Source organism: Loxodonta africana, chromosome 12 (assembly GCF_030014295.1).
Source record: "Loxodonta africana isolate mLoxAfr1 chromosome 12, mLoxAfr1.hap2, whole genome shotgun sequence".
NCBI lineage: Eukaryota > Metazoa > Chordata > Mammalia > Proboscidea > Elephantidae > Loxodonta > Loxodonta africana.
Window position 1 is genome coordinate 5917220 of NC_087353.1, and position 14161 is coordinate 5931380.

The following is a 14161-nucleotide window of genomic DNA, read 5'->3' on the forward strand; positions in this document are numbered from 1 at the left end:
ATCCGATAGTCACTACGGTCTCTTTGACCAAATGTCTGCAATATTACTTAACTTTTCAATACAATTCCATTCTGGACTGGGGAGGTTGCTATAGGGACCTAACAAAAACTGTAGAGATGCCTGAATATATAATACTGATTCTTTTAATCAAAGTGATGGAAACAGTAGCTGCTTAACAATATTTAGAAAGGCAAATATCAAGACAGGGCAAATGGAACACTCAGTCCAAAAGAAATGATCAAACCCATGCATTCATGTGCTCCGGAATCGTGTTCTCTTCCAACAGGAAATTTGGCCACTTCCATAGGAGCCAGCAAGGAGGGATTCTCTCCACTTGGTAAGTCACTGATTTAGTGGTGATTTTTTTTTTTTTTTAACAGAGAACCTTAAATGTAGTTTATTTCTAATAATACACTTTTCTAGTTAATACTTGAAGTCTTTAGAATTATCTCAAGTTGAAACTGTAGACAACATTTACTTTTTAAGCAAAAATGTACTGTTCTAGTATCATACAACAGTTCCATTCTTTGTATACCATTCTAGAATGGTTTTAGAAATTTGCTGAGAAAAAAATGATAACAGTTGTCACCGATCATCGTTTTTACATTAAGCACAATGATAACCAATGAAGACATATGAGATGAATTACATTGAAAGCACTCTAGTTAGCAAGTGACATTTTCCTTTTCTGGGCTTTCTTAAACTTTAGAATCCTGTTTATTATACTTGTGTTTTGCTTTTGAAAGTTAACTAAAGTTCAACATGGCAATCTCGAGTTGTTGGCTATGAGGAAAACGATTTCTAAAGTAATCTTGAGCTTCAATAGGTATTAGCTCTATCTTTAGGGAATATAGGTATGTGGTTATGGAGAGCGTGTACTTTGCTTCACAATAACGTTCTCAGAACACTGTGCATTGTTATTTTCAACCATATTCTAGAAACTCAAACTTACGTATAATCTTTTACAAAATTGTATCTTAAATAAGGTGAAACGATCACACCATTGCTCTGTATTATACATCTGCTACAAAGGACTAAGTTAGCTTGATTGACTAACACAAGTATTATAAACAGTTTTATTTTTCTCTGCAATACAGAAACATAGCTTATCTTCTGCGTTTCATAATAGAATGTCACCTGTATGAGAACTGAATATATTGCACTTATTTATGTAAAATGAACAGGTAACATTCCATTGGCTCTACAGGAGCCATCTGTTCAACCATTAAATGATCTTCGAAACACAGTGGCCCGAGCAGGGGTTTATACAGTCACCCACTTCACATCAGTAAACACTCACCCACTTCACATCAGTAGCCACTGTAAAATTTAGTCGTAGGTGTATTTGCTCATTTAGGGATGGTTTAGGCCAAGACTTTTGGGGATTATGAGATAAAAATGAATATATAAAACATCAAAAATTAATCCAAATCCGGGAATACTCTCATTCAAGTCAGGTTTATAGAATCTGGGATCTAAGATAAATAACTATTGTCTAATTTTTATAATCTGTTTTTACATCCTTTCTACAGGTTCAAGGACATTAGATAAAACACACATCAGCTGCCAGTAGATACACATATATGAGTAGGTTGGTGTGCATGTTAGCATCTGACATTTCCTTTAATGAGAGACTAGACACTTTGCTTTTCTGTGGTTATTTCTAAATAGCAGTTCACCTTACAGTCTAAAGTGCCAAAACTTGCCAATATATTTGTTTTTAACATAGTATAGTGAACACAGGAAGAAGCATCATTCTTGTACACTACTCAGGGTCTAACTTTTCAGGTAGAAAAATGCCTTGAACACTCTGGGGAAGTAGAATTCATTTATAGAAGAATACTTCAGGGATTTTTTTTTTGCATTTTTCAAGGATATACATTCTTACTGATTTTTGCTTCCAAATATATTTTAAGGCTGTTTGGTAAAATATATACCAGATACGAGGTTCGATGTACAGGGTTTTGTTCTTATAGGGAATTCTTAACTACTCAGCTTTAAAAAAGTAAAACTTTGAAGCTAAACATGCTTTAGCATCAACTGTGCGCCCAATGAGCCCCATGCTGGATGGAATGAGGAATGTGAGGGACAGGAAAAACGGTGTCCTTAAAGAATGCCCCAACTGTGTCAGAACCTCCCTGAATGCTCTTGCTGATGCCCCAGGCTGCAGAGTGAGCTGGGTACATTTTAAAGTGCGAATCAAGGTGAGAGAACAAAGTGCTGCAGGGTAACCGAAAACTGTTCCGCTTACGGCTAAGCACATGGTATTCCTTAAAGCAGGGACACAGAAGACATGGGAGCTTGGTAGAACCATCTGTCTTAAGCTGCCATCCTGCTTTTACCATGGGTAAAAGTGAGAATTCTGAAATTGGGATCAAATGGATAAATTTGATAGGCTCTTCTTTTGCAGACATGTCTGAATAGCAATTCTAACTTTCCAGAAGTGGTGTTGAGATAATGATTACTGCATCAGAATTTAATTATAAAAAAAATGTAAAGCCTTTCAATTAAGTGGTTCCTTTTTTTCTCCAGTGCCAATCAGAGCCATGAAAACGAATTACTTTTATTAAATTCTACAGCTGGAAATCACAATATGTGACCTTTTTTTCTTCACATCTAAAACAAGCAAGAAATAGATTCTTGGCTTATCAATACTGCATAGGACAAAAGAATTCTGGAAAAATGCAAATGTAAACTACATTTCATCTTTACCATTTAAACTAAAATATACTTACCACTCACATTCATATTTCTTAAACTTTTTACAACAGCACAACTGTCAATTTAAACAAGCAAACTTTTTGTTTTTTGTTTTTTTAAGGATACCCTGGAAAGTCAACTGATAGAGCAGTTCGAGAATATATATATATACATATAAAAATCACATGTAACATAAATGGCGAACTTAAAGAACAAAATGTATGTAGTTTTTTTAAGTTATAAAGGAACTAAAAAATGCAATGACTATTTCATAGAAGTAAGGACATTTTTTTCCCCCTTTGTACTCCTGCTACAAAAGAGCTAGCCTTTTTAAGTCTCCAATTTCTTTTCACCCATCACTCCCTTGTATGAGAATTCAGCTTATGTTTTGAATGTTCTGATTCTGTGCTAGACATTTTTAATGAGTTCAGATGTATAATCGCCTGGCTTTTGGAGAAGCATATAGTAGGGAATTTTGGTGGCTGGAGAGATCACTTTTCATCACCATAAGCTTGACAATATAAGCCTAATGTTTTCTATTAGTGACAAATACCAGACATGTAGGCAGATGAATCAACTAGATTCGGGGGAAAAGTAGCCGGAGGTTAAAGGGAGAAACGGGTTCCTTTCTTTCCTGCACTTCAAGTTGTAGCACCTTCCACTTGGGTTATCTAATGCCTCTAGTGAATGGTGAGATGCACCCATTTATAGTTATTTGTTATTCTTATCTCTAAGTTTCACACAATTTATAAAAATATAAATAACAAAATGTAAGTTGGGTTCCATCTCAAGAGGTGTTTCTTGTTGTCCTCTGAGAACAAGGTGGATAAGTTAGGTCTCACCAAGCCTATCCAACATAGCTGATTGTAAGTCAGACCATCAATTTAAAAAAAGAAAAAAGAGAGAAGTCATTCTTGCAATGAGCTCAGCAAACTCAGAGGAAATCAAAAGCATTCCACTGTGTTTATGGTACAAGGAACACAACAGCGAGGGCGTAGTCAGTGGAGAAAATGAGACAAAAATTACCAGGTAGGTGACAAACTGTACAAGCATCTTGTTAAAAAGAAAAAAAAAAAGGTAAAAGTTGCAGCATTCTGTCCTTAAAGTCGGGTCTGGGCCTCCGGGATGTAGATCTCAATGCTGTCAGCACGCTCGGTGGCAGAATTCTGTCGGAAGGACGCTGCTCTCTTAGCAGCCATGAGGCGTCTTCGAGCTTCTTGACGTTGTCTGTCGGGCAGGTCAAGGGACTTTTCTCTTGTGATAGGAAATTTCCCTTTTGGGGGCTTCTTTGGTATTGGAGGGGGGACCTTTCTTTCTTCCTGAAAAGTATCAAAAGTAATTATTGATAAACGGTGGTGATGGTTGCACACAGTGTGAATATAATTAATGCCTCACACACATACACACACGCACCCACACAAATTGGTGGATAGAAAGAATAACGACAATTATTTTATATGTTGCTAGATTAGTACTTAACCCTTATTCCTCCATTTCTTAAAGTTCCAGTCATCTCTGAGAGTTCACAAGCACCCGTGATGCCAGCTTTGGAGCATCACAGGTCCTGGGGAAGATGTTGCCACTTGACATTGCTGCCATATGCTATGCTCTTATCCACAAACTCCAGAACGCAAACAATGCCAATTACATCCATGGAAACCATTTATGTAAGTGTACCAGGGAACCTTTGGCCAAATTCTCTGTTGTAGGTGTAGCATCCCTTGACATTAACAACGTGTGATGATTTTTGACTTGGTTGGTAAAAAGATGCAAATGATTATTTTTGACCACTAATATTCTGAAATAAATAACACCAAAATATGTGTATGCCTTTTTTTTTTTTTTTTCCAGAAAGACAGATTTCACAGTTCTGCAACAAATGCAATATATAATGCTTGTAAGGTTCTGGTGAGAGGTCTGTGTCCAAAACTGCGTTGTGTTGTTCAAGTGCCATTACTAAATAACCACGTTGGCGCTACCAACTGGATCTACTTCATAATGGAGTTATGACTGGAGTGCTGCATAGTCAATGAGTTCCTTCCCACAAGAGGTTACAATAGGGGCCAGAACCCTTTTCCTCTTCTAGACAGATGTTTGGTGGTTGGAAAAAAGTACCTCTGTATCTTTCTCCCTTTAGCCTCCATGACAAATCCAAAGGGGGCCAGATTTGCTTGGACGCTGGGGGACAAAAGCAGCTGTGGAAGTAAAGGGTGAACAAATGTGGTACCTTTCTATTCCCAAGGCTGCTGTTTTAGGTAGAAAATAAACAAGGAAAGCCAAACATAGAGTGAACTACAGGTAAAAAAAACCCAATGCCGTCGAGAACTACAGGTAGTCGCCAATTATGACATACTTGAGTTACGACAAACCACATTTACAACCTTTTTTTTTTTTGGCTTAGGTAGCATGTAACTGGAGAAGCAGGAAGCTCTGATGTTGATGCTGCAAGTTTATATGTAATGTTTCCAATCCCCAAAGACAAATAAAGATCAATTTATAAAGATACTGATAATAAAAGGCAATAATAATGAAAACTGAAAAAAAAAAAAAGAAGAGGTGTTCGACTTACATCAGAACCCACTTATCGCAGAGTCATGGGAACGTAACCCTGTCATAAGCTGGGGACTACCTGTATACAGCTTAGGTAAAAAGGTTTCTATTAGCTGTCAATTACTGAAGAATGAAAAAAGGATTATTGCATATATTTAGATTAACTTAGTAAACTGTATTTTAGTATAAAATTTCCATTTGGAATCATTACTTCTTATTTCCTTTAATTAAAAACCCAATGGAAGATTACTTAGAATTGTGGCTAAGTACAACATATACACTTCTATGTTTGCCTGCCCCCATTCTCTACAGTAAAAGTAAGGGAATTTGTCAGTTACCACGCTAGCATCTAGCCTGGAAGGAAGTCCACCTGGACCGTCAACGGAGCCTTTAGGGAGAAGAGCAGATGGTGACAGTCACCTGTGTGGCTTTCATTCTGATTCCCCAAAAGCACACCCTCAGCTGTATTTTAAACATCACTTCCCCAAAGTAGGTGGGATTAATTTCCTTTATAATTTTATTTTAATTTACTATATTTGTCTAGAGAAATCAGATTCATGATTACTCAGAATTTCTCTAAAATGTATCAGGAAATCAATGTACTTACTGCTGATTCAGACCTATATATTAGCTCTGATGAAGATAATATCTCAAGGGAAGAAATTAAAGCATAAGCTTAAAAGTTAACAGACATTTTCAGCGTAATTTATGAGACAAGACTGCCAGATCTACAGGAAATTACATTATCAAACCACAGAGTAAGGTTGAAAATGTCTTACCTCTAACTCCAACCGTACAACTACAGGGTTTTGAGTAAGACATTGTCCTTGTAACCAGGCTTAAAGCTTTTCTTGTGAAAAATCATTTAAATACAATCAAAACAAAGGTTTGATGAAAATAATTCAAAGGATAGGCCCCTATAAGGAATGAGATTAGAGCTACAAATTTACATGTAGTTTTTGGCTGCTGTCTCTCTGAATTGTCTATATGCAAGAAATACAGCAAGAGAAACTGGCATTTACTACACATGCCAGATGACTTCAATTCTGCCCCAATTTATACGCACAATATTTATATATAAACACACACACACACAAATGAAAATTTGATCCTGTGTTGCTAACCAAAGACAGGAAGCTACATTATGATTTAGTACTTGAAGCACGCCATCTCTGCAACTGGATTAGTAGATACTAGGATGCCAGTGAATAGCAGTCTGCATGGAAATCACGTTGTGTGGGCATAATTACCTTTCTTTCAGGTGACTCTATTATCTTCCAGTCATTGAGCTTCAAGTGGTGCAGTTCATCGAACTTCATGCTGACATCCTCAATGGAAAGCTGCAACATGTCCCAGTACCCTGCGAGGTCCTGGGAAGTAGGCCTTGGCATGGCGCTGGGATCCTGGAATACACATTCAGAATTTAGCAGCAGGAAAATCTCCCAGAGGACAGAGAGCTTGGGAGAGGCTGTTCTTTCCCACGTAGGCCTTCCAAGACCTAGTATTGGGAACAAGCATGACTAAAATAATCATGGAAATATTCGAGAAAGCCCACGATAATTCAATAACAGCTTACTTTAGTCCATGTAAGGACCCCGGTTGTGCAGTGGTTAAAGCACTTGGCTGCTAAGCAAAAGGTCAGTGGTTTGAACCATCAGCCGCTCTGTGGGAGAAAGATGTGGCTGTCTGCTTCTGTAAAGATGCTATGGTCCTGGAAACCCTATGGGGCAGTTCTACTCTGTCCCATACGGTCACTTTGAGTTGGAATCAACTTGACGGCAATGGGCTTCGTCTTGTTGTTAGTACAAGTATTTGCTCACAGTTTAAAAATACATAATACATTTGTTCATTGTTTCAGTTGGAAAATACATTCTCAGAATCTATGAAAGCTGACAAATGTTAAAGTTTTTAAACACGTGGTAGTTTGTAAAAGCAGGAGGGCCTCGATCTTTGCGGTCACATATTGGAAGACACGTTCCTGGGACAGGAATTTCCTTTTTTTTGTAGTGGTCTTAAAAAAAAAAAAAAAGCTGTTGTCCTCAAGCTGATTCTGATTAAGGGTGACCCCATGTGTTAGAGGGTAGAGCTGTGCTCCACAGGGTTTTCAATGACTATGCTTTACCAGAGCACATCCCCAGGCCTTTCTTCTGCAGTGCACTGGCTGAGTTCAAAACACCAACCTTTAGGTTAGCGGCAAACCATTTTCACCACTTGAGGCATTGAGTTTGCAGACCCTGGGTTAAGTGTACAGATCTTTGTGGTTCCTATAATTCAGTGGGAGGCTCTCTCAGGTTAGTAACTCTTGAACAGTCAGAGAAGTTTCTGGCGAGTAAAGATTTGTCTGAAATTGCTTTAAATGTGCAATTTTAATTCACTAATAAATAGTTCACATTAAGGATAGCATAAACTTGTATGTGTTTAGTTTAAAACTCTTTGAATCTGGTCTGTCATCATCCATATCAAAATTATTATTATATTTTTACGGAGTATTCAATTCTGCAAAAGAACTCTGTGCTTACTACATGTCCAGCACCGTGCATGGGCGCTGAGGGGCTTCGGAAGTAGGAAGGCGTGAGAATGGAATGGCAAGGAGCTGTAAAGAACAAGACTAACGAGGTTACGATCTCATTCTATCTTATATAACTGGATGACAACCTACGTTAATGGTGAAGGTTGCCTACTACACTTCTGAGTTCCACAAAATTTCCTCTATTTCCTCATGCAGAGTGAGCTTCTGAGACCTGCAATGACAGAGCTGCTTCTGTTCCCTGTGAAACCTGTCTTCCTTCTCTGGAACCACAAGAGGGCAGCCTCTGGCTGCTCAAATACTTACGAGGCGCACTATCTCACAGTACGGGAAATGTTTTATTTAGTGTGGCGCATGTTGAACTTTGGAGTAATTCTAACCCAGAGTGAAGAAAGACCACTGGGCTTTGAGTTTTTGCATTTACTTGTATCTGGTCTGAATTTGAGAGAGAGAGAGAGAGATGGTGGGTGGTCTGAATTTAATTTTTTGTTGAGGGTCTTCCTCCCTTTCACTGACCCTCTACTTTACCAAGCACAATGCCCTTCTTCAGGGACTGGTCCCTCCTGATATCATGTCCAAAGTACGTGAGATAAAGTCTCACCATCCTCACTCCTAAGGAGCACTCTGGCTGTACTTTTTCCAAGAGAGACTTGTTCGTACTTCTAGCAGTCCCCCTCTTTGCCAACACCTTAACTCAAAGGCATCGATTCTTCTTCAGTCCTTATTCACTGTACTTACTATATCCCTTTGTTAACTAGCAGTCATTTACCATCCATAGACATCCTGGGCGAGTATCTGGATTCAACTTGATCTGAAAGCTGACATTCACGTGTTTTGGTGCACAGCACTTCTCCCAGCCCGTGGTGCCCTACAAGCCTGCAGAAGCCAGTGTTTACATGCTGATTACCTGGGTATCTCCTTAAAGTGGAGATTCAGCCTCAGGAGGTCTGCATGAGGGTTTGCACTCCTAGTAAGCTTTCATTTGATCTCTGGCTGCTAGTCCGAGAATCGTATGTTTAATAACAAGGTGCAAGCTCTAAGCTTCAGAGGCTATCTTCTTAGTATTGTCTGCAAAGTGATTATGTAACAAATCACCTATATAGTTTATGTTTGTTCATTCTAAATATCTGGTTGGGCTTCTGACTTATTTTCTAGAATTATTCCTTTGACTTAAAACTTAACCAACCAGGTGCTGTGTGGTCAACTCTGACTCAAGGTGACCCCCTGTGTGTTAGAGTAGAACTGTGCTCCACAGGGTTTTCAAAGGGTGAGCTTCTTCAGCTGTAGATCACCAAGCCTTTCTTTCAAGGTACCTCTGGGTGAACTTGAACCTCCAACCTTTCAGTTAGTAGCCAAGTGCATTAATTACTGATTGCATGGCCCGGGATGCCACTTAAAACTACGTACCTACTTAAAATTCCCAGCAACTACCAATGTTACTTTAAATTGTGGGCAATTTGGCTGTGAGGAGCAAGACATTTGCTTGTATTTTCAGTGTTCCTCTCCTGCCAGGCGTGTCGAGTCACCTGCACACTGCCACTTCTCCCCAAAAAATGCTTCCATTTTTTTTTGTATTAATGTCCGTAGCACTTAACCACAAAGCCACCAGTGTTTCCTCAATATTGGGTAGAAACCAAAAAAAGTAAGTAGCCAACCTGAATATTTCAAAACTCAAAAGGATTCTTTTTAAGGTTAACAACAAAATGAAATATGACATCTCTAAGAAGGATAAAAATATTAGAGTAGATAATTTTAAATCTAATATTAGCTGTTGTTCAGAGGGGAAAGGACCATTTTATAGGCTCGAATAATGTATCTTTGCTTATATGTATCATACTTTAGGAGTTTCTAAAGACAGTGACTACCTATGTTTACCAGACTCTATATTATAACAGAAAGCTCCTTAGCAGCCTAAATCAATTCCTTTAAAGATAATAATAGATAGTATGGAGGAGGCAAGAACATTCACAGTAAACATGATAATTGCTTATGCACCTATATGTTATGTTTCTTTCAAGGAACTCAAAACCTTTCTGTTCCCCATCTTTAAATGTTGATTATTTCATAAATGGTACGTTGTTGGTAACTTCAAATTTCAAGATGAACTTTCATGCGGTCTGTTGGAAAACGTTAGGAGAAAACACACTTTTAATGATCCTAATTAAAATAGATGAACTGGCAGCTCAGATGTGTCTGTACTTTCTTTGATGTGTAAGAACGTTCTATATAGTCTCATGTCTTCTTGCAAATTAAAAAAGAAAGCAAAGCCAAATCATTGAGCACCATTGCTGTTAGAGACCTGTTGTTGTTAGTTGCCATCTAGTGATTCCAATTCATGGTCACCCTATGTTAGCAGACTAGAACTGCTCCATAGGGTTTTCAAGGTCGTGACCATTTGGAAGCAGATCTCCAGGCTCTGTTCCAAGGCACCTCTAGGTGGGCTTGAACCCGTCAAATCTTTTGGCTACTAGTCGAGCACTTAATCATTTGTGCCACCCAAGAACTCCTCATAAGAGGCCTAGAAGAGGTCTATTTTGCATTTTACTAAAAATGTTTGGTCTGAAAAAATGACCAGTGTATGGATTGTAAAATAACCTACAAACAATTTGAATATTATTTAGTCATTTCTCGAAATATAACTGAGAGAATACTTCCTTAGTCAGATACAGAAAACTATATGTATATAGTTGTTTTTAGGTGCCGTTGAGTTGGTTCTGACACACAGAGATCCTATGTACAACAGAATGAACACTGCCTCGTTCTGCGCCCTCCTCACGATCCTGGCTTTGTTTGAGCCCATTGTTGCAGGCAATGTGTTAATCCATCTTGTTGAGATTCTTCCTCTTTTTTCTTAACCCTGTACTTTACCAGGCATGATGTCCTTCTCCAGGGACTGGTCCTTCTTGATAACATGTCCAAAGTACGTGAGACATCCTCACTTCCAAGGAGCATTCTGCCTGTACTTCCTCCAAAACAGATTGGTTCATTCTTCTGGCAGTCCCTGGTATATTCAATATTTTTCATCACCTCAAAGGCGTCAACTCTTCTTCGGTCTTCCTTATTCATTGTCCAGCTTTCATATGCATATGAGGTGATTGAAAATACCATGGCTTGGGTCAAGTGCACTTTAATCTTCAAAGTGACATTTTTGCTTTTTTAACAATTTAAAGAGGTCTTTTGCAGCAGACTTCCCTGATGCGATTTCTTGACTGCTGCTTCCAAGGGTGTTGATTGTGGATCCAAGTAAAATAAAATCCTTGACAACTTCAATCTTTTCAATCTTTTCCCTGCTGACTCAATGGCAGTGGGTTTGGTTTTTTTGTTGTTATTGTTATCATGATGTTGCTTATTGGTCCAGTCGTAAGGGTTTTTGTTTTCTTTATGTTGAGGTGTAATCCACACTGAAGGCTGTAGCCTTTGATCTTCATCAGTAAGTGCTTCAAATCTTCTTCACTTTCAGCAAGCAAGGTTGTGTCATCTGCATATTGCAGGTTGTTAATGAGTCTTGCTCCAATCCTGATGCCCCGTTCCTCTTCATATAGTCTGGCTTCTCTGATTATTTGCTCAGCACACAGACTGAATAAGTATGGTGAAAGGATACAACCCTGACACACACCTTTTCTGATTTTAAACCACCCAGTATCCCCATGTTCTGTTTGAATGACTGCCTCTTGGTCTAGGTACAGGTTCTTTACGAGCACAATGAAACGTTCTGGAATTTCCATTCTTCGCAATGTCATCCATAATTTTTTATGACCCACACGGTTGAATGCCTTTGCATAGTCAATAAAACATAGGTAAATATCTTTCTGGTATTCTCTGCTTTCAGCCAAGATCCATCTGACATCAGCAATGAGATCCCTCATTCCATGTTCCCTTCTGAATCCAGTTTGAATTTCAGGAAGTTCCCTATCAATATACTGCTGCAGCCATTTATATACATCGGGTTTTTCTTTTCCTTTGATTGCCCAGAAGATCAGAACCAAGCTTAATATCGACTTGTATTAACTAATCCCAGATTCATGGTATATTTATTTCACTCCTGGTTATAAAATTTTATGCCTAAATTATTTCTAAAACCTCTACTTAATCTCTTTCAATACAGTTGTTATATGTTTTTAATTTGAAGCCACCTCAGGTCATTTTCTCGATTTGTGACATTAGCCATAATATCAAGTCATTTTTCATCCCCTTTCCATTAGTCTCTGGTAGAAGCTCTATTGGTACGATCTTACATCACACCACTGGACATTACTATCTTCCTGCCCAGTTTCTGCCCCCTTCTCATTGACATGGTACCCCCTCTTGCAGCCTCGCTGCCTTGGTTGCCCTTCTAAACTTGGGCCCTATAACCTGTTCATCCCCCAAGCTGGAAAGTATCCTTTATGGTAAATTTGCTCAATACTCTGCAAACTTATAGGCACTCTTTAACCTGCAATAAAAAAAAAAAAATGGTGAGACTATATAGAATGGACATACATCATCTTGGTTACAAGGAACTAAGGTTATCTGAGGAATCACTTACCATATTCTGTTGGCAAAGCCAATAAAACTGCTGGAATTTCTGGGACATAAGAAGCTGGGCACTCCCAACAGCACTCCTGATTTTACCAAGAACTGCAAAAAATAAATAAATAAATAAAAAGAAAACTGGATCAATTAGAAAACAAAAGCAAAAGCGTCACACAAAGGAAATAAATTACAGACAGCATTGCTATTATTCCTCTTTACTGGTAATTAAAACTTTGAATTTATTGCGAGAAACGTGTTCCACTGGCTGGATTTTTTTCACTCTGTTTCCATTCCAAATTCACTGGAGACATTTAAGCAGGGCTAAATGTCATTTATAAAGATATTATTCTTGGGTACTGGTAAAAAATTTAGTTTAGAAATATGGTATATACTGCAGGAAGTTGTCTTTATTTCCATCATGAGTAATAGCATTGATATTACGATGAGCTAGAGAATAAGAAAGCATTCGTGAATAAAAAAGAAATTAAATACTTGTTTTTTTAATTCTTTAAAATTTTTTTTATTGTGTTTTAGGTGAAAGTTTACAGTCCAAATTAGTTTTTCACTGAAAAGTTTATACACAAATTGGTTTGTGACGTTGGTTGCAATCCTACCATGTGTCAGCATTCTCTCCCTTTCCATTTCTACCCTGGGTTCTTCTGTCCATTTGTCCAGGTTTCCTGTCCCTTCCTGACTTCTCATCTTCGCTTTTGGGCAGGTGCCGCCCATTTGATTCAAAGCAGCGTTCTGGCTGTACTTCTTCCAAGACAGATTTGTTTGTTCTTCTGTCAGTCCATGGTACATTCAATATTCTTTGCCAACACCGTAATTCAAAGGCATCAGTTCTTCTGTGGTCTTCCTTATTCATTGTCCAGCTTTCGCATACATGTGAGGTGATTGAAAACACCATGGCTTGGGTATCAGGTGCACCTTAGGCCTCAAAGTGACATCTCTGCTTTTTAACTCTTTAGCAGCAGATTTGCCCAGTGCAATACCCCTTGATTTCTTGACTGCTGCTTCCATGGGCATTGATTGTGGATCCAAGTAAAATGAAATCCTTGACAACTTCAATCTTTTCTCTTGATTCTGATGTTGCTTATTGGTCCAGTGGTAAAGATTTTTGTTTCCTTTATGTTGAGGTGTAATCTGTACTGAAGGCTGCACTTACTGATTTTCATCAGTAACTGCTTCAAGTCCTCCTTCAGCAGGTAAGGTTGTGTCATCTGCATGTTGCAGGTTGTTAATGAGTCTTCCTCCAAACCTGATGCTGCCTGTGTTCTTCTTGTAGAGTTCAGCTTTTCAGATTATTTGCTTAGCATACAGATTGAGTAAATATGGTGAAAGGATACAACCCTGACATCCACCTGTCGTGCCTGTATGGTAGGTCTTTTTTTTTAACCACTGGTCGTCGAGCTGATCCTGACTCATGACAATCTCATGTGTGCCAGAATAGAACTGTACTCCACAGAGATTTCAGTGACTGAATTTTTTCAGAAGTAGATCTTTCGGCCTTTCTTCCGAGGCACCTCTGGGTGGACTCAAATTGCCAACCTTTTGGTTAGCAACCAAGTACACTAACTATTTGCAACACCCAGGGCACCATGGTAGTATATAGCTGATTCAATATTCACCATGTCTCAGTTTACACCAGGATCTCCTTTTGCCTGGAAACTTTAAAGGTCCATGTCATCTTTCCTTGGTGTTTGTATAACACCATCTACTTCAAATAGCCAGAAATGGATTATTTCCATGTGCTCAATTTCTTCTTTTTTGGCTCACTCTCAAAGACTCTTTGCAGAGCACAGATAACTGCCCTACACCAACTACTACAGAACTCAAAACATTGCTAGTTTATGTTATTAGTTGAACCCA

At 38.5% G+C, this 14161-nt stretch overlaps 1 protein-coding gene across 1 annotated transcript in view; it reads right to left on the minus strand.

The window, feature by feature from the left end:
- Positions 1-3800: 3800 nt before the first annotated feature.
- DLGAP2 (DLG associated protein 2) overlaps positions 3801-14161 on the minus strand; it is a 149061-nt gene continuing 138700 nt past the window's right edge. The window contains exons 9-11 of the mRNA XM_023550382.2: positions 12303-12394; positions 6501-6653; positions 3801-4019 (exon numbers count right to left, since the gene is read on the minus strand). Of these exons, the coding sequence (XP_023406150.2) occupies positions 3801-4019; positions 6501-6653; positions 12303-12394 (464 nt within the window). The remainder of the gene's footprint in view (positions 4020-6500; positions 6654-12302; positions 12395-14161) is intronic.